Source organism: Ranitomeya variabilis, chromosome 6 (genome assembly GCF_051348905.1).
Source record: "Ranitomeya variabilis isolate aRanVar5 chromosome 6, aRanVar5.hap1, whole genome shotgun sequence".
NCBI lineage: Eukaryota > Metazoa > Chordata > Amphibia > Anura > Dendrobatidae > Ranitomeya > Ranitomeya variabilis.
Genome location: NC_135237.1, coordinates 282,430,929 through 282,457,593, shown reverse-complemented (window position 1 = coordinate 282,457,593; position 26,665 = coordinate 282,430,929). Strand labels below are relative to the sequence as shown.

General features: G+C 45.7%; 1 protein-coding gene across 2 annotated transcripts in view; it reads left to right on the top strand.

Moving 5' to 3' along the window:
- The window catches only part of NSUN2 (NOP2/Sun RNA methyltransferase 2), a 96,141-nt gene extending 71,102 nt beyond the window's left edge, over nucleotides 1-25,039 (top strand). For both annotated transcript variants that reach the window (XM_077269692.1, XM_077269691.1), the window contains exons 10-19: nucleotides 303-376; nucleotides 792-919; nucleotides 4,150-4,246; nucleotides 6,424-6,599; nucleotides 7,381-7,473; nucleotides 9,620-9,755; nucleotides 12,482-12,562; nucleotides 12,745-12,883; nucleotides 14,550-14,589; nucleotides 24,491-25,039. In XM_077269692.1, coding sequence (XP_077125807.1) covers nucleotides 303-376; nucleotides 792-919; nucleotides 4,150-4,246; nucleotides 6,424-6,599; nucleotides 7,381-7,473; nucleotides 9,620-9,755; nucleotides 12,482-12,562; nucleotides 12,745-12,883; nucleotides 14,550-14,589; nucleotides 24,491-24,830 — 1,304 coding nt within the window. In that variant the 3' untranslated portion in view covers nucleotides 24,831-25,039. The remainder of the gene's footprint in view (nucleotides 1-302; nucleotides 377-791; nucleotides 920-4,149; nucleotides 4,247-6,423; nucleotides 6,600-7,380; nucleotides 7,474-9,619; nucleotides 9,756-12,481; nucleotides 12,563-12,744; nucleotides 12,884-14,549; nucleotides 14,590-24,490) is intronic.
- The last annotated feature ends 1,626 nt before the right edge of the window (nucleotides 25,040-26,665 follow it).

Here is a 26,665-nt window from a genome sequence, read left to right as displayed (position 1 = left end):
ACTTATGGAAGATTGCAGGTTCTCTCACTTCCTCTGGATTTCTTGATTTTGTCCATAGGAAAGGAGAGTGAAGTCAGCACTGATTGGCCGCCAGGGATTGCGTGACATAACAATATCACATGATTCCCAGGAGAGCCAATGCTGGCACCTTCCCAAGGGTGTGGTGAGTATAAGTGATATTATTTTATTGGGGGAAAACATGGGTATTCAGAAGTGGTTGTTGGAGTAGTGGATAACCCCTTTTAATATAGCAATCTGATCTCAATTTAGTAAAAATGATTGCTATGTTCTTATTTGTTTAGGATCTCTTGAGCTTGCGGATGTATCTGCTGAGCTTCCCGGCTTAAAGTGGATGCCTGGGATAGCCCATTGGAAGGCAAGTGGTTTTAGTTTCATGTAAATATGTGTGTGCCTATATAATATGACATATGTTCTGCAGCCTGTGTACCTCAGACTAGGGTTCCACTTTACTTAGACTGCTATTATCCCATTTATTTGCCCCTCTGCCCTATAGGGCCATCAGCTCTGCTCTGCTAAAACGTTTTTGCTGTGCTAGTTGCCATCACACTTGTACAGTAGAGGTGCTCATTCTGGGGCTACAAGAGAAGGGATTTTGGGTGGTCACCTCTGCCTGTTTAATGGTAGAAAGCCTAGAGATGCATCGCGGCTCTTGGTAAGTTCTGTGCTTCCACAGCCATCCATTAGGGAGTCAGAATGGGAAAACATCAGCTGTCACTATACCAGTAATATATTGAAAAGTCTAAATAAAGACACAATCCTCTCTCTAACAGGTAATGACAAAGGAAGGTCAGTGGTTTGACAAGTGGGAAGATGTGCCCACAAGCAGACATACCCAGATCCGACCTACCATGTTTCCTAGGGATGAAATGAAGATGAAGGAAATGAACTTGCATCGCTGGTACGCAGCCGTCATTGTATTACTAGTAATAATATTAACCCTTTCCTGCTATGATTGTTTTTTGAACTTGCCAGAGCTTTTTTTTTTTTGCTTTCTTTTATTAGTGCAATTTTGAGATAAATAACTGATTTTTTTTTTTATAATATTATATTATTATATAATTTTTTTTTTTTTTGAGGAGACAGACCTGGCAGACCTTGTGGGGCCTCTATTAGACAGGGCAGCTGTCGTGATTATTGTCCAGGGCACCAAGCAGTTTAAATCCAATTCTGGCCATTTATCTCCAATCCCAGCAGTTGGGGATGCACCCCGCTGTGTTTGCTGCACTTTTGAGCCCACTCCGTATGTCTTCTCTGACTTTTGGCATACAAATGTTGGGAAGGGGCAGTCCAGGACTTAACAAGTGATGACCTATCCATAAGATAGATCATTAATGAGAAATAAGTGGGCTCGGACACCTGAAAACACAGCAGCCCCATAAATTACTCTTTGACTGATGCCAAGTAATTATTTTTTAATTAAGTGAATGGAGATAAAAAGCTCAGTACATTGCCTCGGCCACTAAGCAGTGTCTGGGGCTACCGGGTACAACCCCATACATCGCTTATGTCCATAGCATGTCATGTCCTGGACAACCCCTTTTGATAATGTTCTGTGAAATATGTTTTTTGCACGTGTGATTGATTTTGGATGCTAACCAGTCGTGAGTGCTGTGTATTGTTGTAACAAAGCTGGGAATTTCTTATTCCTCTTTAGCTTTTACCAAGCGGAAGTTCTTCTATCTCCATTATTTTGTAGTACTTGGTTGAGTAGAACCACTGAGGATCCAGATGTTGTTTTGAACCCAAAACAGTTAAAGGGATATGCTGATCATTGCAAGACTTCAGTCTGGGGTAGTTGTGGGGCAGCTGGCTATGCTTTGCCGTGCTTGGTTGTCCTTGTTGTATGTCTACTGCTCTGGTCACAAAAGTCCCCCACTTTGGAAATTTAGTAGTGGGACCCACAGCAATCTGACAATGATCCTCTCTTTGGTGGACAGATGGTAATTTATCTAGAATGGAATAAATCTTTATAAGAAATTTGTCGCCTTTTTTTTTTTTTTTTTAAATTAAACTCCTTTGACTACTATAAGAGATACTTGTTCCAAAGATGTCATTATCATGTCTGAATTCGCTTTCATGCATCTGCAGTAAATCCTCCAACTTCCATGCTATTTATTGAGATGAATCGTTTAGGCATTTACTTCTCAAACCTTAGGAGACCGAGTGGTGAATTAGACCTGCTGGCTTACTGGTAGTAATTGCATTGTTTCTAGAGCACACAGTGGAGTCTTTAATGATGGTAGAGAAAACACTGAATGAAGCCTCACTATTTCTTTGTCTTCAAAATCCACCTTGAAGGTAATAATAATCTTATTTATTTAGCTCCAACATATTCCACAGCACTTTACAATTCAGAGGGCACTTGTACAAACAGTATCAGACATTACAGAGTAGCACATATCTGTACAATCTAAAGAAAGTGAAGACCCTGCTCACAGGAGCTAACAATCTTATAAGGAAATGGGGGAGACCCAGGAGGTAAAACAAGCTTGTCGTGTATAGTCCAGCCATTGTTAAAAAAAAAAATAAGGTCTCTTATATGTCCAGATACAAAGTGCTACTGATTGCATGGAGAGTGTGCGAACAAATGATGGGACCAGATGATGAGAACTTAAGGCCCCGTCTCACACAGCGACGCTGCAGCGATACAGACAACGATGCTGATCGCTGCAGCGTCGCTGTGTGGTCGCTGGGGAGCTGTCACACAGACCGCTCTCTCCAGCGACCAACGATCAGGGGAAAGACTTCGGCATCGTTGAAACTGTCTTCAACGATGCCGAAGTCCCCCTGCAGCACCCGGGTAACCAGGGTAAACATCGGGTTACTAAGCGCAGGGCCGCGCTTAGTAACCCGATGTTTACCCTGGTTACCAGCGTAAATGTAAAAAAAAACAAACAGTACATACTCACCATCTGTTGCCCGTCAGGTTCCTTGCCGTCTGCTTCCTGCTCTGACTGAGCCGCCGTACAGTGAGAGCACAGCACAGCGGTGACGTCACTGCTGTGCTCTCACTGTACGGCGGCACTCAGAGCAGGAAGCAGACGCCAAGGGACCTGACGGGCAACAGATGGTGAGTATGTACTGTTTTTTTTTTTTTACATTTACGCTGGTAACCAGGGTAAACATCGGGTTACTAAGCGCGGCCCTGCGCTTAGTAACCCGATGTTTACCCTGGTTACCAGTGAAGACATCGCTGGATCGGTGTCACACACACCGATTCAGCGATGTCAGCGGGACCTCAACGACCAAAAAAAGGTCCAGGCCATTCCGACACGACCAGCGATCTCACAGCAGGGGCCTGATCGCTGGTATGTGTCACACATAGCGAGATCGCTACTGAGGTCGCTGTTGCGTCACAAAACTAGCGATCTCGCTAGCGATCTCGCTATGTGAGACGGGGCCTTTAGAAAGGGAGAACCGGGAAAAGTTAGATGGGTAAGTTGATTGGCCTGTCTAAAATGATGTGTTTTTAGGACACACTGACAACCCTGGATACTGGAAATTAACCGGATTGTCTGGGGTAGCGCATTCCAGAGAATTGGTGCAGCACAAGAAAAGTCTTTGACACGAGCGTGTGGGCGTTCGGATTATAGAGCATGTTAACCCTAGATCATTAGCAGAACGGAGACAGACAGGAGATGTTGGGCGGTGTAGAATTAGAGAGCTTTGTGGTGTGATAAGTTTATATACCATAGCAGTCGGACAACCAGGGCAATGATTGGCACAGGGTGATGCAGCTAGGCAGAAACCTAATCCTGGCTGCTGCATTCAGGATAGATTGCTGAGGGGACAGTTTAGTAAAATGGAGACAATTTATTAGAGAGTTGCGGTAGTCCAGATACAATGAATCAGATCAGCAATAAAGCAGTGTGCAGATGTAGAAAGTGAAGGAAAGATGGGAGTCAAATATATCTCCAAGGTAGCGGGAGCGTGCGATTGGGAGATAGGGTGTCTGCAACGTCATTTCATTGTGAGATAATCTGGTGGTTCAGGAGTTCAGATGAGCTGGATATGATACATGATCGGACACGCCAAATTATTATGCCAAAAAATATTTACCAAAACAAGTTAAGGGAAAATGTTTTATCACCATTCTGATGCCAAGAAGTTTCCATTTCCTTTTCTCAGCCTAAGGATCTTGCCACATCATCAGAACACTGGTGGGTTTTTTGTAGCAGTGTTAATAAAGAAGGCTCCTATGCCTTGGAACAGAAGGCAGCCCAAGGTAAGCCATAACAAAATATTGTGAATCTTTTATTTTTAGAATTTTGTTGATTTTAGCTGAACATTTGTGTGTGTTGGGATTTTTCAAAAATGACAACCGGAACCGCTAACCGTTTGTTTGCCATTTCTGAATTAAAGGGGTTGTCTGGACAAAATTAAAACTTTGCCCAGGGAACTGGATATGTGGAAAAAAAATAACAAAGTTTGTCAATTGCCAACTGGCTCCCACCTGGATCTGGCACAGGCCTCTGTGGTCTGCACTGACACATAAAGCGCTGAAGTCACTGTTTCATCTGCCGCTGGATCACTTTGGCCTCTGATTGGCTGCAGCAGTCTGGCGCCTGGTGGAACGGTGACCTCACAGAGCGGCCTGTTTGATCTAGGTGGATGCTTGTTGGGGGAGTTTCATTTAGGCCGGGATCACACATGCGAGAAATACTACCGAGTCTCGCATGTTAATACCCATCAGTGCCACCGTCACTCAGGAGCTGAGCGTGCGGCTGCATGCTCCACTCCTGAGTGACGGCAGCAATGCCGGGTATTAACATGCGAGGCTGGGCTGTATTTCTCGCATGTGTGATCCTGGCCTTAATTTGAAATTCTTTACATTTCCAGTCCCCTAGGAAAATTGTATATGCACCAGGACTACCCCTTTTAACCTGTATTCATACTTCATATATTTACCAGGAAAGCATATGCCAAACCTATGCATACTGAACCACTGATCTAGTAGATAGAAAGTGTCATTTTTGGGGATGAGAGAGTTAAAAATGTGTCATTCCATACAGAGTAAAACTGTAATAAAAAAGTATACCACACAAGATTAACAGAGTCGAACTTTACAACAGATGCAGCGACCATTCCTTTTCTCAGCTCTCCAATTGCATCTGTCACAATAAAAAAAATGTTAATGTTTCTGTAAACCAATATAATGAAGCCAATGTTACACATCCATATTTCTCTTTCCAAGTATGGCCGGTCCGTGCATCGAACTGCGAAACATAGTGTGTGAAAGTAGCCGTACCAAGCTATTGCTGTTTGTTACTTACTATTGGCCAATCTATCACCAACTTTAAGGTTTGGGTGGATTTTTGGGTTTCTTAAATTGTAACACATTAAAGGACTCTGTCAGCCCCAAAGCAAATTATAAGCTCCCCACATAGCTACATATTACACTGCCCCTATAAAAATCGCACTTTTTACTTAGTAATCTGCTTCTTACTAGTGAAAATTCTCTTAGCATATTGGATTTAATTAGGTGACAGTTCTCGCCTCAAAGGGGCTAGTGGTGACAATTAAGGCAGCGAGGTGTGCAAAGGCGATAGCACTTAATAGCTTGGCCACGCCAGGGGTGCACCGAATAAAGATGATTTTCAGCACAACTAAGGGACAGATTACAACACGAAATGTATGATAATTATATGCCTAAGTACCCTACATGACAGAAAGATAACATCAGGACTAATTTTGCAAATGCAGGAGTTTAAGGGCTCGTTCAGACAAGCATGTTATACAAACGCGGTGATTAAAGACCAGACAACACACTGACCAATATTATTCAATTAGGCCACTCAGATGAGTTTTTGCAGCATTTTCTTCAGAGTATTGAATGAGAATCGCCTGTTCAAGTATGAGTGTTAAAAACGAAAATCACATCCCATACAGATCTGTGTAGAATCCGATTTTTTTATGAATACATTGCCATTATTAACCTAGGAAACTGAACTGGATCATATATATTATAAAATGGATTTGCATTCATGTGGTCACGTGCTGACTAGACTGTATCCTGCCTTGATCAATTGCAAGTGTATGGACTGTGGCCGGATACATGCTAGTTGGAATGTGACCGGAAGTATATACAGATCGCGTAGTTGTGGTCTCATGATTGTTTCCGGTCTGCACCGGAGAATCCTCACTGCGCATGTGATGCGAGGATTCACAAGTCTGCAGTCGCAGAGAGTGACTGCAGAATTGTAGTTTTTAGACCCGGCAACCCCTTTAATACCTGTGTATCTCTGAAGACAATTTTAGTTATCCTTGAGATAATGTCCACATAATGAATGTCCCTGCTCTTCCCTAGATAACATGTGATACAGACTATTTCCCCCACCGTGTCTATTGTAGTAATGCTGTAGTCTGATAAATGACCTGAAACGATGACCCGCTTTCTTGCAGGCGCTGCGGCGGGCTCCTGCTGCCGTGCCAGATGTGCCAGTAGTTGCTGATGTTCCCGGGTATGTCACAGAAAAAGCATCTGAGCCAGCAGCAGAAACAGGCGATGCAGAGAAAGAAGGAACCAAACCTGATGGCTGTGCTGAGACTGATTCTGTGAAAAAAGACAGTGTGTGCGGGTGAGTTATTAGAAGGCACAGGTTGTGACTCCGGGTGTTAATAGAACAAGATGCAGGGCAGGTGCTGTTATCTGCATCTGTGTATTATACATAAATTACCATCATTTAGTGGCAGGAACAATTCAGAGAACTATTGAAAAAATGTAATATTTAAACTTAAAGGATTATCAAAGAATAATCTCTGTAAAGTAATCCAGCCATGGCTTCAGATCCTCATTGGCCTGACATGGGCAGAGCTGATTGGAGGAGACCTCAGCACGGCCAAACAAATTAGTTTATTTAACCAGTTAGAATGTATTTATAGTTATCAATAAATGTAATCCTTTTCTGTCTCCACCATCACCACCAATTTGTGTGCTTCCACATATTTATCACTGCAAAGAATAGGAGAAGCGTTGTAACTTATTTGTCCATCTGTGAAAAACACTGATGGCAAAAGCAGACACTCAGACCGTACACTTGATGAGGCACTGATCACACTGGAACCATTTTTTCCTTGTACATGTTTAAACACGGGTGTGTGAATGAGACTGCTGGAAGAATATCTGGTATCTGCTGAGCATGTGCGACCTGACTGAAAAGAACTACAGAACGTATCCATGGTCCACCAGATAGAGAAAAGCTTTGACTAGATTAATAAACAACGTTCATTAGAGAAATACTTTACCACCATGTAGCCACAATACAATGGCCCAATGGTTGTCTTTTAAATTGCAATTGGAAATATTTTGTTAAATAATATCCACATTGTTTAACACCGGTTTTATTTTCCCGCGTACAGGCCCCCTCCATCCAAAAAGATGAAGTTATTTGGATTCAAGGAAGATCCCTTTGTTTTTCTATCAGCGGATGATCCAGTCTTCCCTCCTATACAGTAAGTCATTGTTTTTATGCTTTTACAGCAGACTTGTCATATAAAAAAGGAAGATAAATGTGGGCCTACTGCATCTCACCCCCTATGTACCACTAGACGTGCCCCCCCCTGTGTGCCGTTGGATGTGCCCCCCCTGTGTGCCGTTGGATGTGCCCCCCCTGTGTGCCGTTGGATGTGCCCCCCCGTGTGCCGCTAGATGTGCCCCCCCGTGTGCCGCTAGATGTGCCCCCCCGTGTCGCTAGATGTGCCCCCCCGTGTCGCTAGATGTGCCCCCCCGTGTGCCGCTAGATGTGCTCCCCTCCCCCCCCGTGACGCTAGATGTACCCCCTGAGTTCCGCTAGATGTACCCTTACCTCCGTGTGCTGCCAGATGTACCCCCTTCCTGTGGGTCATTAGATGTACCCCTTCCTGTGGGCACTAGATGTACCCCCTTCCTGTGGGCCGCCAGATGTACCCCCTTCCTGTGGGCCGCCAGATGTACCCCCTTCCTGTGGGCCGCCAGATGTACCCCCTTCCTGTGGGCCGCCAGATGTACCCCCTTCCTGTGGGCCGTTAGATGTACCCCCTTCCTGTGGGCCGCCAGATGTACCCCCTTCCTGTTGGCCACCAGATGTACCCCCTTCCTGTGGGCCGCCAGATGTACCCCCTTCCTGTGGGCCGCCAGATGTACCCCCTTCCTGTGGGCCGCCAGATGTACCCCCTTCCTGTGGGCCGTTAGATGTACCCCCTTCCTGTGGGCCGCCAGATGTACCCCCTTCCTGTGGGCCGTTAGATGTACCCCCTTCCTGTGGGCCGCCAGATGTACCCCCTTCCTGTGGGCCACCAGATGTACCCCCTTCCTGTGGGCCGCCAGATGTACCCCCTTCCTGTGGGCCGTTAGATGTACCCCCTTCCTGTGGGCCGCCAGATGTACCCCCTTCCTGTGGGCCACCAGATGTACCCCCTTCCTGTGGGCCGCCAGATGTACCCCCTTCCTGTGGGCCGCCAGATGTACCCCCTTCCTGTGGGCCGCCAGATGTACCCCCTTCCTGTGGGCCACCAGATGTACCCTCTTCCTGTGGGCCGTTAGATGTACCCCCTTCCTGTGGGCCACCAGATGTACCCTCTTCCTGTGGGCCGTTAGATGTACCCCCTTCCTGTGGGCCGCCAGATGTACCCCCTTCCTGTGGGCCACCAGATGTACCCCCTTCCTGTGGGCCGTTAGATGTACCCCCTTCCTGTGGGCCGCCAGATGTACCCCCTTCCTGTGGGCCACCAGATGTACCCCCTTCCTGTGGGCCGCCAGATGTACCCCCTTCCTGTGGGCCGCCAGATGTACCCCCTTCCTGTGGGCCGTTAGATGTACCCCCTTCCTGTGGGCCGCCAGATGTACCCCCTTCCTGTGGGCCACCAGATGTACCCCCTTCCTGTGGGCCGCCAGATGTACCCCCTTCCTGTGGGCCGCCAGATGTACCCCCTTCCTGTGGGCTGCCAGATGTACCCCCTTCCTGTGGGCCGCCAGATGTACCCCCTTCCTGTGGGCCGCCAGATGTACCCTCTTCCTGTGGGCCGTTAGATGTACCCCCTTCCTGTGGGCCGCCAGATGTACCCCCTTCCTGTGGGCCACCAGATGTACCCCCTTCCTGTGGGCCGCCAGATGTACCCCCTTCCTGTGGGCCGTTAGATGTACCCCCTTCCTGTGGGCCGCCAGATGTACCCCCTTCCTGTGGGCCGCCAGATGTACCCCCTTCCTGTGGGCCGCCAGATGTACCCCCTTCCTGTGGGCCGTTAGATGTAATCATTGCAGCAGCTCTCAGCCCATTCAGGGCGAGTTCTTTATTGCAGACTGCAATATGCGAAGCCTTCTGGACCGTATCCTCCAAAAAAATCTTTTAAGCAAATGGTTCCAGTTCATATTGTGCAGAATTCTCTGTATGGCTCTTCCTGTGCAGTATATTGGTCTACCACAGCACTGTGTACCTGTGTAGGAGTATGACAGATTGGGGAGCGAATGTTTGTTATGTGGGTGTTCTGTCATCACATTGCATTGCATAATTTTGTTTTATTTCCATAGGGCAGTAAAACTACCATGTCATTTTATACAGGTTTATGCATTATTTTTTTTCATTTTTTTTTTGTTGGCACCTAATTAAATTTCTATTGGCAGGAAATTCTATGCCCTTGATCCATCTTTTCCACAGCAGAATCTTTTGACTCGTACCCAAGAAGGGAAGAAGAAACAGCTGTACATGGTCTCCAAAGAACTAAGAAACGTGCTGCTTCATAATAGTGAGAAGATGAAGGTATTTCTTTCATATTTCTCCTTCAGAGGAGACTTGCTTTAGTTTAATCTTTTAGAAAGGGTGAAATTGGGATGGGATAGAAATATCTTATAAACAAATCAAATATGGGACTTTCAAGAGAATCAGGGATAATGATAATCAAAGTAGAGGACCAATAATTGTACAAACCCTACCCTGTCCCTGCCTGACAGCGGAGTTTGGCACCCTATTAAAGATGAACGACAGTGGGGCCCCTGCTCCTCGACGTCTGTCCCAAACAGGACCCTATCAATATAGTGTGGCAAGGATGTCTGTAGAACTCAAGTGCTAGAATGCTCTGATGTAGCCTATTACATTATGGGCAAAAATGTAAACAATGAGGGAAGATTGTTGAGCCCTATATATACGGCATCACAGTTATGCCAAGAATATAGATACAAACGTTCACATCACAGTTATGCCAAACCATATATGTACCTGTTCATGACACCATACAGTTTTTGTGCCTAAATGGAGCCTACCCCCAAAAGCTCCTTCCAATGAATGCTCACCCAAATAAATGGTCCATAATAACAATGCAAACAGATATTCAAATCATCTTCATATCCCCCTTTAGAACATTAGTCCCCATTAACATGTATATGGAACTCGACGCGTTTCCCCTCTCAACATGAGGTTCATCAGTAGTATACATGTCAAAAAAAAAAAATGACTTGGCTTAGTTGTCATCATGTATTCATAGCGATAAAATCATCAGGTCACAGGGTGAGTCCCCTCTCGATAAGGCTACTTTCACACTAGCGTCGGGCTCGGCCCGTCGCTGTGCGTCGGGCCGACGTTCCCGACGCTAGCGTTGTCTCCGCCGCACAACGGGGGCAGCGGATGCATTTTTCCAGCGCATCCGCTGCCCCATTGTGAGATGCGGGGAGGTGGGGGCGGAGTTCTGGCCGCGCATGCGCGGTCGGAAAAGATGTTTACGACGGAGCAAAAAACGTTGCGATCCGTCACAATGCGTCGCTTAATGTTAATGGTGAAAAAACGCATCCTGCAAACACTTTTGCAGGATGCGTTTTTTTCGGCAAAACGACGCATTGTGACGGAATGCAGTTAACGCTAGTGTGAAAGTAGCCTAAGGTGCCTCATGTGTCCCATATTTGATTTATTTATAAGATATTTCTATCCCATCCCAATTAGGGAACGTAAGGGATAGAAGGGACAGTCGACATAGAGTGGGGGTGCCACTGCGCAGGATATAGGGTGCCAACCTCCGCTCTCAGGTAGGGTTGTTTGAGATCTAGAGGTAGGGCAAGGCACTATCCTTGGCCTTTTCTATCTTGATATATGTGTTTTTGTGTCTTGGTGACGGTACTGTATAGTGTACTGGTATTTTGTATTAATAAAGTATAAATTTTTTTATATAATATTTGGGGTTTTCTGTGAGCCAGTAAATTAGAGGTTGTAACAGTGTGCTGACCTGGCTACATCAAGGGTGCACTGACTCGTCCTCATTGCATGTGAGATAAGTCAAGTTATCTGCAACTATAAAGCCGGGTGCGCTCGATCCACAAGTAGCAGCGATTTGGATGCAGGGAATTTTCGCTGCGTCCAAAGTGCTGCGGTCTATTGAACACAGGTGAATCTGCTTGTGTTCACTGAACCTTGCGGCTTCACCGCCTACAATGCCTTCTATTGGTGAAATTTCTCTTGCGGAGGCTCGCGTCTCCACAAGAGAAATTGACATGCTGCTGTCTGGAAAGACACGCCGCATGTCAGTCTCCGCTGGTGAGGCGTGTGCGCATAGTGGACATGAGATTTCTTGAAATCCCATCCACTATGCTGTAACAGTTGGACTCTGCATAAGTATGCAGTGTAGCAACTCCGGATCATTAGCACATACCCTAATACTAAACTGTATATTGGTATGGTTTTTAGGGACCCCTAATCAAATGTTTAAGAAGCTGAATTTGCGTTTTGGGGGTGACACTCCTGTTAAGTGTGTATATTACGGCTGCATATTTGCTATGGAAATTCTACAGCAAATATGTCCCATGTGGTCACATCCTGACACTTGGGTGAATAAGTCACATTATTCATCAAGATTGTGATCTTCTTCATTTCCTTTTGGGGTTATCTTCTAAGTGTTTGGTCATGAGCGAGACCCTTAAAATTTTATTGGAAATCGTTATTGTGCATTTCTTTTCCTATACGGATGTGAACAAAGGCTCTAGCTGTCAGTTTACAAAACCCATTTTGATATGTCTTTTTAATAAAATGTTCCCATGTTATAGGAGGGGTCCTCTGTTTTGGATTCTCATTTCCTGGCCTGAGTGGGGATAAAGAACATCTCATGCTCTAGAGGACCTGTCCTGCATTACACAAATGTCCCACTGATCTGAATGAACGCTGTGTAATGTCTAAATTTTCCCTGTGGCGTGGACATTAAAGAATAGACAAAGTGGCACAGAGCTTTCCTGGCACATCACAATATGCTCAGAAGGCAAATCCATTAAACTATTCTTGTTCATTTACAGCATTTTAAGGTTTTTAGTGCAGTGCATCTGGTCTGCAATTTCCTTCAAGTAATTTATGTATCCCATATACAATGTAGAGCACTATACACTCTATACAATGTAGAGCAAAATCGGTAAAGGCATGCTATCTTAAATGAGATAGGTGAAAATGGAGATCTAGTCGGAAATAACAATATGAGTTCTCCATCTTAAATACACTTTTGCATTCATTTCCAGGTAATTAATACTGGTATAAAAGTGCTGTGTCGTAATAATGATGGCGAGCAGTATGGCTGTGCTTACAGACTAGCACAAGAGGTAAATGGAAATAACAACTTATTGAAATCTGACATATGTCTCCTATTATAATGTATATATGTATTGCTATAGAATAACCTGTCTAGATTTTGCATCACCGGCGGTATATGTTCTGAAATGTGTGCTCTTGTGAGTGGTGAGCAGGACTAGTTATGTACACTTCTTTCATCTTCCATTTTCAGGGAATATATACAATTTATCCATTCATTAAGTCAAGAGTTGTAATGGTTTCTGTAGATGATATCAAGATTCTTCTCACTCAAGAAAATCCTTTCTTGAGTAAATTCGGCAGTGAAACTCAAAAGCAGACTAAGGATTTGGGTAAGTATTTGTAGCAGTACTCGTGTATTCTTATTTATTTGAGGGTTTCCGTACATATCATACTCATAGATATTACATTGACAGACTGGTACAGACAGAGCACTCTGCGCTCCCTCAGTCTTACAATCTACAGGGATTGGGAAACGAGGCAGTAGGTCTGGAAGTGAAAGGTCTTCTGTGGTAATGAGGTGGCAGCGGGTCTTTTCTGGTCATGTCTGAGAGACAATCGGATGTGTTGAATACTGAATTCCAGAGGATGGGGGATGTTTGGGAAAATCTTGGGAGGCAATTAGGTGAGGAACATACGGGAGAGAAGGATGGCTTGTGGGGATTGGCGATAACGTATCGGGAGATAAGTTTGGAGATTGGTAGTAGTTTCATTTGGGTTTGCTGCGGAATTGGAAGCCAATGAAGATATTTGCAGAGAAGTAGTGAGGGGAGAGGTGAATTAATCGGGCAGCAGAGTTAAGAATAGACTGGAGAAGGTGCGAGAGTTTTAGATGAGAGGTCACAGAGCAGTATATTGCAATAGTTGAGACGGGAGATGATGAGGGCATGTACGAACATTTTAGTTGATTCAGTGTTAAGCAAAGGATGGATTATGAAAATATTTTTGAGTTGTATGCGGCAGGAGGAGGCTAAGTCTTGGATATGGAATTTGAAGGACACGGCAGAGTCAAATGTAAATCCCAGGCCACGGACTTGTGAGACAGGGGAAAACCTTATGTCATCAGGATGGTTGACTTGGATGGAAAGATGATGAGCCTTGAGTTTTAGAAAATTTGATAAGGAGGATATGACTGATAAACAATCTGGGATTCTGGACAGCAGAGAGGTCACATCTGGGCCAGATGTGATATGCGCACTATTATTCTTTCCATTGTCTGTTAGACTGCCAGTGATAACTCAGTGCTGTACTTGACTATGGGTCTTTGGCAATGAAAGGAGTTTGTTTGAGTGTAGAACCATCATTCCAATCCGACAGGGCTCTAGGGCCCCCAGTGTGGATAGGTGGGACAGAAAGAGAGGTAATTGGAGCACTTGCATTTTTTTCCCCACAAAACAACACTTTTCCATGTATTGGTCTTTGCCAGTGGCATCTGGTGCTATATAAACTTGGAACTTAGTTGATTGGGCAGATAAGTGAGGCTTTGCATGGTTACCATTGCAGCATGATGATCTTCAGTGTGAGGCAATACTGGCATTACTATGTTTCTATGTTCTGACTGATTTTTCCTCCCACATGGAAATGAATGTATTATAAAAGGTAATGTTTTTGTTTTTTTGGTGGACTCTTAGTTCAGTCTGTCTTGGCTGTTGTGTAACACAATTGTGTTCGAGCTTAACAACTCTGCAGCAGAAGGCTGTGGGATTAATCAGGCCAAATCTGTTTGATTTTCGACTACATGCCGCATGCAGCATTTCTTCTCAAGTGTTGTCAGCGTGCCAATCTCTATTTGGTAACCACAATGCTCACTAATTGCGGTTTAACTTATCTTTTCATGTTCTGTATCCTTCCCACTATATTTGTTTAGAGCGCTTTAATCTTCCAGCACTGAATAGTTTGCGTTGGCTAGAACAAGAATAGACTGGACTATAAATATGTATTGTGATAATGAACTTTTTTTTTTTTTTTTTTTTTATTTTATTTTTTTTTATTTTGTAGTAATGGGAAGTATCATCCTAAAATATGAGCCAGATCCACAGTAAGTAAAGCCCATTGTATTGAATGTTGTAATGTTTTATATGCTTTTTTTTTTATTATTATTTTTCTTGCCCATTTTACAGCTGTTAGTTTGGGTCACAAGGCCATAATAGAGACAAAAAATACTATTATATGGTTATGTATACAGTTGTGGCCAAAATTATTGACACCCCTGCAATTCTGTCAGATGTCAGATAATACTCAGTTTCTTCCTGAAAATGATTGCAATCACAAATTCTTTAGTATTATCTTCATTTAATTTGTCTTAAATGAAAAAACACAAAAGAGAATGAAGCAAAAAGCAAAACATTGATCATTTCACACTAAACTCCAAAAATGGGCCAGACAAAAGTATTGGCACCCTCAGCCTAATACCTGGTTGCACAACCTTTAGCCAAAATAACTGCGACCAACCGCTTCCGGTAACCATCAATGAGTTTCTTACAATGCTCTGCTGGAATTTTAGACCATTCTTCTTTGGCAAACTGCTCCAGGTCCCTGATATTTGAAGGGTGCCTTCTCCAAACTGCCATTTTTAGATCTCTCCACAGGTGTTCTATGGGATTCAGGTCTGGACTCATTGCTGGCCACCTTAGAAGTCTCCAGTGCTTTCTCTCAAACCATTTTCTAGTGCTTTTTGAAGTTTGTTTTGGGTCATTGTCCAGCTGGAAGACCCATGACCTCTGAGGGAGACCCAGCTTTCTCACACTGGGCCCTACATTATGCTGCAAAATTTGTTGGTAGTCTTCAGACTTCATATTCCATGTACACGGTCAAGCAGTCCAGTTCCAGAGGCAGCAAAGCAACCCCAAAACAACAGGGAACCTCCGCCATGTTTGACTGTAGTGACCGTGTTCTTTTCTTTGAATGCCTCTTTTTCTTTATCGCTTCATTGGGGGACACAGGACAACCATGGGTGTATGCTGCTGCTGCTGCTGCTAGGAGGCTGACACTATGCAAAAAAAGGAAAAGGCGTAGCTCCTCCCTCTCAGTGTACACCCACCGACAGGCACCAAGTATCTCAGTTGGTGTTTAGTGTCTGTAGGAGGCGGACCTGGATCTTCAGATCCGCTGCTAACCTTGAATTTCTTTACAGGTTTTGTTGTTTTTATTAACGATTTGGCTTTCTTTTTCAGATACAGCATTCAGGGATTCAGGGTGCAATCTCCCACCCTGCCTCCCCAGGAGGGCGGCTGAGCCAGCAGTGTGGTGTCGTCCACATCGCAGCTCTCCGACCGCCGGCAGGACATTATCCCGTCACCCTCCCAGGTGCTCCAGGGTCTTTATGGTGGCGGTCCTTGCCAAACAGTCCCCCTCACCCCTCTCCTCGGAGTGGGCTGAGAGGAAGACGGTGGTCACCAGCGGTGACCCTCCCCCTTGTCTTTGGGGTCGAGGCCGTCTTCTGGATGAAGGATTCCGTTTCCAGCGCCCCCCTCTCTCAACGGGCCCCTGGACGATCCTCTCTCCTCACGCTACCTGTGGAACCGGACATGCAGGTACCAGCGCTTCAGCAGCAGCCGCTTTACCGCAGTATCCCCCCTGACTAGACGTGCAGCGCTCTCTCCCTGACACAAAGTCCCGTTTTTTTTTACTTTCGTTTTCACCGCTGCGGCCGGCCACGCCCCCTCCTCGGGCGCGCTTTTTCGGCGCTCTTTTCCTCCTCCACTCAGGGGGGCTCTTACATCTCGGGCACGCCCTTCCCTTTTGGCGTGGCCCTATCAGGAGCCTTGGCTTATTCCTCTCAGCACAGCTCCGTCCCTCCTTCACCACTGGCACTTCCTGTCTCTGCAGCTCCGTGCACAGGAGAATCGTGCGTTGGGGACACAGATAACTCTGCTCTGTGGTGCGGAAGGATTGCGACGCTATATTGGCCCCTCCCTTGGTATTATCCATACCACTGTAGGCCCCTTAGTCTTTTTTGTAGTATAGCGCTGCAGAATCTCCTTATGTCCAACTCCTCTGGAGCCTTCCGTACCAAAACCTGCCATAACTCACTACGCCTGTGCTCATTGTAAGATAAAGTGGTCAGTAGGCCAATCGTCGCCTCTCTGCCAGTCCTGCAGTCCTCCTGCCATGTCTACCCCGCAGGAAGCTTCTGACTCTCGGGATGGGGGCGCTCCCCCTCCCCCTGAATGGGCCGTTGCTATCTCGCAGTCGGTCTCTGATTTGACTAAGGTGTCTCAGTCCCTGGTCCAGGCGCTTGAACGCCTTCCACAGCTACCTACAGCCACCATTGCTCAGACCGTCCCTCATGGCGAGTCGGTCGCACCTGACCCTGAACCTCAGGGAGACAAATTAGCCAACTGCTCTAGAAAGAGGACTTTCTGGCTCTTCGTCTAGTTCTCCGGGTCCCTCCGCAGCGCTCAAACTGCGCTCCTCCTCCCAATTCCCCTCTTCGGAGGAGGACATTGGGTCTGATGTGGATTCCCAGTCCGGTTCTGACTCTGATTCAGACCAGACTTCTAGCATGCAGGCTGTCGTAGATAGTCTTATTTCGGCTATATCGCAAACCCTCAAACTAAAACAAGACGAGGCTTCTCCCCAGGATTCCTCTGTCTCTTTTAAGGGGGTGAAGCGTCCCTCTCGCTCCATTCCTACCCATGATGAGTTTGTCTACCCTGTCTAAACACTGGGAACATCCTGAAAAGTGTTTTTCATCTGGACGTGCTCTATCCCTTTAGCGCTGACCTTCTTTCTAAGTGGGCTGAGTCTCCCAAGGTCGATCCGCCGATCTCCCGTCTTTCTTCCAAGACGGTTCTCTCCTTACCGGATGGCGCGTCGCTTAAGGACGCATTGGACAGACAGATTGAGGCACTGGCCAAGTCAGCTTTCGAGGCAACGGGTGCTTCCCTCTGTCCCAGCTTCGCTTCCACCTGGGTGGCTAAGGCCATCTCTGCCTGGGCCAAGATTCTCCGCCGGGGCATTTTGGCTTCGGCCTCCCCTACTGAGCTGGCTGACCTCACAGACCAGATTCACCACGCAGGAAAATACCTTCTCACTGCCTCCTTAGATGCAGCAGCCTGTTCGGCCAGGGCAAGCAGCAACATTGTCGCTATTCGCCGCATTCTTTGGCTGAAAGCATGGAATGCAGATGCTACCTCCAAAAAGTCTCTCACCAACTTAGCATTTCAAGGTTCCAGGTTTTTTGGTGCTCGTCTCGATCAAATTATCTCTGACGCGACTGGTGGCAAGAGTACCTCTCTACCCCAGTCCAAGCCAAAACGCTTCTTTAACTCATTTCGTCCCTTTCGGCCGCTTGCAGCCTCAGATTCCTCATCGCAACAAGAGCACCCCGCTACCACGGGCGAACGCAGGAAACCCTCTTACAAGCCAGCTCCCATGTGGAGGTTCAGGGCTCCACCCCCCAGGCAGTCCGGACCTCATTCCAACAGATACCTTTCTAAGTGACGGGTCGCCCCCACCTGGGAGTCTTCCCAGGGTGGGAGGCAGGCTTCTTCTCTTGAGAGACACCTGGCTGTCGGTGATCAGCGACGCCTGGGTCAGAGAGATTATTACCTCCGGGTACAAGATCGAATTTTCTACCCTCCCGGAAAATCACTTCTTTCTCTCTCGTCCCCCAAAACAACCGTCCCATTTACCCGGTTTGCTCCAAGCCGTGGCGTCTCTGGTTGCCGCCGGAGTTGTAGTTCCCGTCCCTTCCGACAAACGTTTTTCTGGGTTCTACTCGAACCTTTTTGTAGTCCCAAAGAAGGACGGGTCTCTCCGCCCTATCCTGGATTTGAAGCTTCCGAACGGCCACGTCCGACCTCGCCACTTCAGGATGGAATCCCTGCCGGTCAGTGGTCGCCGCCATGGAACCCGGGGAGTTCCTCTGCTCGGTCGATATTCAAGATGCGTACCTTCATGTCTCCTTCTGTGTATGGCATCAGAGATTCCTTCGATTCGCAATCGAAGACAATCACTACCAATTCACGGCTCTCCCTTTCGGTTTAGCATCGGCCCCCAGGGTTTTCACCAAAATCATGGCGGCGGTCATGGCCCTCCTTCGTTCCAGGGGGATTCTCGTTATCCCCTACCTGGACGATCTGTTGATCAAGGGGTCCTCTCGTCTAGACTGTGCTCAGAGTCTCCAGGTCTCTCTGGACACCCTGACCCGCCTCTGCTGGATTATCAACCGGACCAAGTCCTCCCTGATTCCGTCCCAACGACTGCCCTTCCTGGGCATGGTGTTCGACACGAACTTAGCTCGGGTCTTTCTCCCAGAGGACAAGTTCTCAGTTCTCCTCACAGCGGTCCGTCTTCTCAAACGCCCAGCTTCCCGGTCGCTTCGGTTCTGCATGGGAGTCCTGGGGAAGATGGTGGCCTCCATGGAGGCTGTTCCCTTCGCCCAGTTCCACACCCGCCCTCTCCAGCTATTCCTCCTATCCACCTGGAACAGGTCTTTGGATTCCCTGGACCGCCCCGTCCACCTTCCTCCCCAGGTTCGTCAGTCCCTAACCTGTGGACGCTGTCCTCCTCTCTCCTGAGAGGAAGATCATTTCTTCCCCTTCAATGGCATGTCATCACCACCGATGCCAGCCTACTCGGGTGGGGAACAGTCTTCCGACATCACACGGCTCAGGGCCGTTGGACCACCCAGGAAGCTCTTCTTCCCATCAACCTTCTGGAGATCAGGGCAATCTTCCTTACGCTAATAAACTGGCAGTCTCTTCTGACGGGTCTCCCCGTCCGCATCCAGTCGGACAACGCCACGGCCGTGGCGTACTTAAACCACCAGGGCTGGACTCGCAGCTGCCAAGTAATGGCAGAAGCGGCAAAGATCCTTCGGTGGGTGGAACGCCACATTCCGGCCATATCAGCCGTTCATATCCCCGGGGTCGAAAACTGGGCAGCCGACTTCCTCAGTCGCCAGGGTCTAGCAGCGGGCGAGTGGTCTCTCCACCCCGCAGTTTTCAACCAAATTTGCCTTCGCTGGGGTATGCCGGACGTCGACCTTATGGCGTCCCGTATGAACCACAAGGTCCCTCAGTTTGTCGCCAGATCCCGGGACCCTCTTGCCATCGGACACGACGCTCTGGTAATTCCATGGTCCCAGTTTCAGTTTCCCTACCTGTTCCCTCCCCTTGATTCCAAGGGTGGTAAAGAAGATCAGTTGGAAAGGATTCTAGTCATACTGATAGCGCCGGACTAGCCACGGCGGCCGTGGTACGCCGAGCTTGTAAATATGCTCGCCGATACTCCTTGGAGACTCCCGGATCGGCCAGACCTCCTCTCGCAGGGACCTCTCTACCACCAGAGTTCTCAGTCGCTGAGTTTAATGGCATGGGACTACGTCTCTTATTTGAGAACTTAGTTACTTGTAAGTTGGGACTATTTCTCTTATTTGGGAACTTGGTAAATTTGTAAGTTGGGACTGCGTCTCTTATGTGTGAACTTGGTAACCTGTAAATTGGGTCTGCGCCTCTTGTGTGTGAACTTAGTAACCTGTAAATTGGGACTGCGTCTCCTATTTGTAAATTTAGTAGAACAACGGAAATAATCTTTTTGACTTTATTCCAAATTTCATGCATGGTGTGTGCCCTTTAAACCAGCAGAAAGCGCCGTTTAGACTTCTACCTTTGGTCTTATGTGATTGTGATTCCTCATTGTTTGTGTATGCGCCTTTATACTACAGTAAGCTATGTATGTATATATATGTGTATGTGTGTGTGTATATGTATATATATATATATATATATATATATATATATATATATATATATATATATATATACGCGCGCACACACACATATATGTATATATATATTTTTTTGTATGTAAGCCTCTTTTAATCAACTTAGCGCCTTTTGTCTCCATGTAAACTACTCTGCTGGGATTGCGTGCAGTATTTCAGTCTCCTCTCCTTGCCTGCCTTATTTGTGCAGGCATTTGAGTGTTAATATCATTTTGGCAATCATCTAGCTGGGTCTGTTGTATTACTCTGCTGTCTCCTTTTCTAGCCTGCTTCAACTATACAGGCACTTCAGCCAATGTTTCTATGATAACCACTTAGCTGGGATCGTGTGAGTCATTTTATTGCCTCCTCTCCTTGCTTGCTTCCACTGCGCAAGTGCAGTGGGATTAACCTGGTAAACCGGAAGTGTATGCCGGCTGGTACATGCCTCCAGATCTCTGCACGCCATAGCAATACTCACAGGTGATATTTATTTTGCATGATTATTAGGCTATATTAAAACGAGTCTAGGCTGTTAACTTCACATTTCCCCTGAGGAAGTTGCCCTTGTAGCATCGATACGCGTGGGGCTCAAGTTCTCCCCAGTACGAGCACTTTATATTTGAACTACCTCATCTCTACTTGGCATCTTTGCACTTTGGGCTCCTTTGGAGTTTACTATCTGCCTCGCTCCTGGTCTTTAGGTAATATATTCCTTTATAACTTGGCTATTGTTTCTGGGTGGTATATCTTGATTTAATATATGGTTATCCTACCCCCAGTTTTCTGGTTAACATCTTATATATATTGTTTTGCTTTCATTGGAATTTTTAGGGTGCATGAGGGGGCATACTCTGAGCCTAAATTTTGTATATATTATACCTTTGTCCTCAATACTGTTTGATGTCTGTAGGGTATACGTTGGTGGTATATGAGTATATATTAGTGTACGTGTTTCAATTCATATGCACGCACCTTCCCTAAATATTTGTCATATTGTTCAGTGCTAAAATGACATTTGTCTCCAACTGTCTGGGGGGTTGCATGTAGCTTACTAGCCATGTGCTGTTTTTTCCGTTTTTAAATGCTTTTAAATGTATGTCTTGTTTTGATGTGCCTTTTTGTATGAATAAAGTTATCTTTTGATGGTCGATCCCAGTGTTATGCATATCCTTTTTCTTAGTTTTCCGGCATGGCCGTTGAGGCCGCAGTCTTGAAGAACTCTGGTCTCTCTCCCCAGGTCATACAGACCATGATCAGAGCCAGAAAACCGGCGCCTTCCCGTATCTACCATAGGTACTGGGAAGCGTTCTTCCGGTGGTGTGAAATTAATGAAGTTTTTTTTCAATGTCTTTTTCTCTTCCGGATTTTCTCGGTTTCCTCCAGTCTGGTCTCGATTCGGGCTTATCCCTCAGCACACTCAAGGGACAAGTGTCCTCTCTGTCGATCATCTACCAGAGTGACCTTTCCTCCATTCACCAGGTTAGGACATTTCTACAGGGAGTTGCGCAAATCGCCCCTCCTTTCCGTCCTCCTTTGGATCCTTGGGACCTTAACCTGGTCCTTGGTGCTCTTCAGGCTGCTCCCTTTGAGCCTCTTCAGGACGTGTCCTTTTCCCTTCTCTTGGAAGGTCGCCTTCCTCATTGCCATTACATCTATTAGGAGGGTCTCCGAGTTGGCAGCCCTATTCTGCCGTTCCCCCTTCCAGATTCTTCATTCATTTTGCCCTTCTCCGGCTCATCCTTTGAAGAAGTCCCTTCACAAGCTTGACGTGGTCAGGGCCATTCGGGTCTATCTTTCTAGAACCGCTCCCTTCCGTCAATCCGATTCTCTCCTTGTTGTTTCCGACGGTCGTCGGAAGGGCCTTCAAGCGTCTAAATCCACTGTCTTGCGCTGGATTCGCTCGGCAATTTCAGAATCATACCGTCTTCATGATGCACGTCCTCCTCTGGGGGTGCGAGCTCACTCCACCAGAGCTGTCGGAGCTTCTTGGGCTGTTCGCCACCAGGCTTCTGCCTTGCAAGTTTGCAAGGCCGCAACCTGGTCGTCTTTGCACACGTTTACGAGGTTCTATCGTACCCAAGCCTCGTCCGATGCAGGTCTTGGTAGGAAGGTACTGCAGGTGGCGGTCGCACACCGGCCGACCTGAGACCTTTTCTCATTTCTTTTCTACCCACCCTTTTCCGGGACTGCTTTTGGACGTCCCATGGTTGTCCTGTGTCCCCCAATGAAGCGATAAAGAAAGAGGGATTTTTGGTACTTACCGTAAAATCTCTTTCTTGGAGCCTTCATTGGGGGACACAGCACCCTCCCTACTTGTTTATTCTGGTACTGTTTGGGGCCTGGAGGCCCTAGTTTAGTTGGTACTTTTACTATTATGTGTTCTGTCGCTTCTCCTACTGCTTTTTGCACTAACTGAGGTACTTGGTGCCTGTCGGTGGGTGTATACTGAGAGGGAGGAGCTACGCCTTTTCCTTTTTTTGCATAGTGTCAGCCTCCTAGCAGCAGCAGCATACACCCATGGTTGTCCTGTGTCCCCCAATGAAGGCTCCAAGAAAGAGATTTACGGTAAGTACCAAAAATCCCTCTTTTCTCCTGTAAACTCTGTTGATGCCTTTGCCCAAAAAGCTCTACTTTTGTCTCATCTGACCAGAGAACATTCTTCCAAAACGTTTTAGGCTTTTTCAGGTAAGTTTTGGCAAACTCCAGCCTGGCTTTTTTATGTCTCGGGGTAAGAAGTGGGGTCTTCCTGGGTCTCTTACCATACAGTCCCTTTTCATTCAGACGCCGACGGATAGTACGGGTTGACACTGTTGTACCCTCGGACTGCAGGGCAGCTTGAACTTGTTTGGATGTTAGTCGATGTTCTTTATCCAACATCCACACAATCTTGGGTTGAAATCTCTTGTCAATTTTTCTTTTTCGTCCACATCTAGGGAGGTTAGCCAGTGCCATGGGCTTTAAACTTCTTGATGACACTGCGCACGGTAGACACAGGAACATTCAGGTCTTTGGAGATTGACTTGTAGCCTTGAGATTGCTCATGCTTGCTCACAATTTGGTTTCTCAAGTCCTCAGACAGTTCTTTGGTCTTCTTTCTTTTCTCCATGCTCAATGTGGTACACACAAGGACACAGGACAGAGGTTGAGTCAACTTTAATCCATGTCAACTGGCTGTAAGTGTGATTTAGTTATTGTCAACACCTGTTAGGTGCCACAAGTAAGTTACAGGTGCTGTTAATTACACAAATTAGAGAAGCATCACATGATTTTTCGAACAGTGCCAATACTTTTGTCCACCCCCTTTTTTATGTTTGGTGTGCTATTATATCCAATTTGGCTTTAGGACAATTCTTTTTGTGTTTTTTCATTTAAGACAAATTAAATGAAGATAATAATAACAAAGAATTTCTGTTTGCAATCATTTTCAGGAAGAAACTGAGTATTATCTGACAGAATTGCAGGGGTGTCAATACTTTTGGCCACAACTGTAGCTGTGAAAGACAAATACCTGAAAACAGCCCAAACCAAGCATTTCCTGAATTCCAACAAACGCAAAGCTAAAACTGAAAAAATACCGTGCATGAAAAATTCCACTAAAAATCCCCACAAATTTTGTTATGCCATTTATAATCTGGCCACAGGTGTGGTTTTATTTTTTTTGTTTTGTTTTTAACTCTGTTTCACAAAAATTGAAAAACACAGCATTTATCTTATTTTGTGTCCTGTGCTAAACTACAAGTCTGCAGTCACTCTAAGTGACTGCAGACTTGTAAATCCTCACAGCACGCTGTGAGGATTCCCAAGACTGCAGTGAGCGGGAATGTGTTACCTCAAATATGAGATTTGCATATTCATGGCGACATTTCGAGTAGACTGTATGCGTCCTCTCCCAATACATTTGCATTGAGCAAGGCCGTACACAGTCTAGTTGGCACGTGACCACATGTATGCAATCACGTACTTGGTCACGTCCGCTCCCCCTCCAGTGCCAGCACCAGAGAATTCTCTCAGCGCAATGTGAGGATTCACAAGTCTGCAGTCACATAGTGACCAGACAGTCCCTTTTAATATGTTTTGCTAATTGTATTGGTAATACGATAGTAGTAATAATGGGTAAATTATCTTTCATGACTTTATTTTTGTCCATTCAATACATTTTGATTGCATCTTTTTTTTTTTTTTTTTTTTATTGTTAAATAAATCTACGATTTTCTACTTTATTTAGGAAACCAGAGACTCTTCAGTGCCCCATCGTTCTGTGCGGATGGCGAGGTAAAACATCGATTCGCTCCTTTGTGCCAAAAAATGAGAGAATGCATTATTTGAGAATGATGGGAGTGGAAGTTTTCAAGAACCAGGAAACTACAGAAAAGGCACCAGCAGAACCAGAAGGCCATCAGGAAACTAAAGATATGGATATTGGATGCTTGAAGGAAGAGGAACAACTGGCAGGAGATGGGGATCAAGGACCTGACAATATTGATGGTACTGATCTGAAGAAAGATGATGCCTCAGCATGTACAGATAAGTCTACTGCCAACGGCACAAATAGTGAAAATCATTAAAAACATGAACAGCCAGTCCAATGGACCAAGTCACCTTTTCATAGTTGTGACTGTTACTTTTATGTAAGAAGTCTATTTTTTTTTCTGTAAGTATTGTTTAAATTTTAACTTGAGGCTAAACCCTGCTTATATCAATTTTATGTTTGTTCTTAAGGATCCATTTCTTTAAAAATAAAATTCCTAAGTCCTAATCATTTGCCATAAACATTAATTGCTGAGTTGTTTAAAGTATGCTTGGAATAAGGTAGGAAAAAAATTGCACTTAGTGAAGATAAGATTAGAACCTGGTAAACTACTCTCACAAGTTTTTTTGTTGTATAATTTTTAGTGCAATTTCAGTAGGTTTTGATGAATGGGACATGAAAAATGTATCAAGTATACAGTTAGCATATTGCAGTTATGTCCTAGAAAGAAGCCCTGGATGAATGAGAATGGCCATAAAATAAGCACTCCCGTTACGTTTTTTCCCCTATAAACCTGTGTATTTAACATGGCGAAAGCCATGTTCTCCAGCGTCCATCTCCATTCCTGTCCTCTTCTGAGTCAGGATAATTCTGACTCTCTAGATCCCACTGTGTTCTAAGTGGCTTTTACAATGCTAGGCCTATGGAGCATCAGAACGATGATCCATACGCTTAGAGTGTAAGGCCATTTCCACACTTTCAGCATTTGGTCAGTATTTTACATCAGTATTTGTAAGCCAAAACCAGACCTTAGAGACTTCCGTCATGTCTAAGCCCCAATGTGATCTAGAGTGTCTGAATTGCCATCACATAACTTTCAGAAGAGTGCAACAGTGCTGCATACCGGAGTAGGTAGGTAATGACCGGTGAGTATATTATCACACGGACACTACACTACGCTAACATTTGCACAGGTTTTGGGAGAAAAGGTTGAGAGTGCTTAAGAGCTCATTCAGACGTCCGTGCAAATCTGTCAGAGATTGGACTGCAATGAACAGATGACTGCAACTGACCGGACCCGAGCGTGACAGCCTCGTAGAAATACGTGGTCTCGCTCTAGTCACAAGACTTGCAGCTAGTCTTAGTTGCATTAGCGGTTTGTGCTCAGACCAATTTGTATAGACGCCTGAATGAGCATTTGAAAGCAGGTTCCCGATAGCTGACAGTTCCTCCCTTTTTATTGAATTTCATAACTTTCTGATCTCTGGCTAGTGAACGTGACAACAGGGCTGAGAATGGGTCTCCTCAATGCCATCTATTCATTGTATATGGGAATACCAGATAACGGAGTACAGCTCTTTGCTGTATCCAAAGGTCCCAAAGACTAAGAGTGGGGCAGGGGTTGTGCATGCATCCATTCTTGGTGTTTCCAGGGTCCAGGACTTCATTCATTGGATTGTTTGGGGGTCCCATTGGTCAGACCACTAGCAATCTGAAACCTATAAAGACCTACATATCTACACCCATTACCCTAATGAAATTCATCCCCTTGAGGTTGATATATCTGTAAGTGAACATGCAAATAACTTATATTATAAGAATTCTTTACTGTATGCTAAACTGACAGCAAAACCAGTTGAAGTAGAACAGTGTTTCTGAATCTGGGGTCCTTGTAGCACTGGGGGTTACCTGTCACTAAGGGAAAAAGAGAAAACAATCTGCCTTCAGTGCTCTGTTGCTGGTTGCGAGACTGCTGAGGAGTGAGCATGTCTACTTCCAAGGCCCACCATACTGCTGTACCCTTTCCTTCTATCTACCTTGTCAGAATTTACACGTTGTCAAACTAGAATTCCCTTGAAGTATTTCGCTGGCTGGTAATGTTGGAGGCAGAGGGAGGAGAATTAAGTGTGTGTGAAATCTTAGTACGTTAGT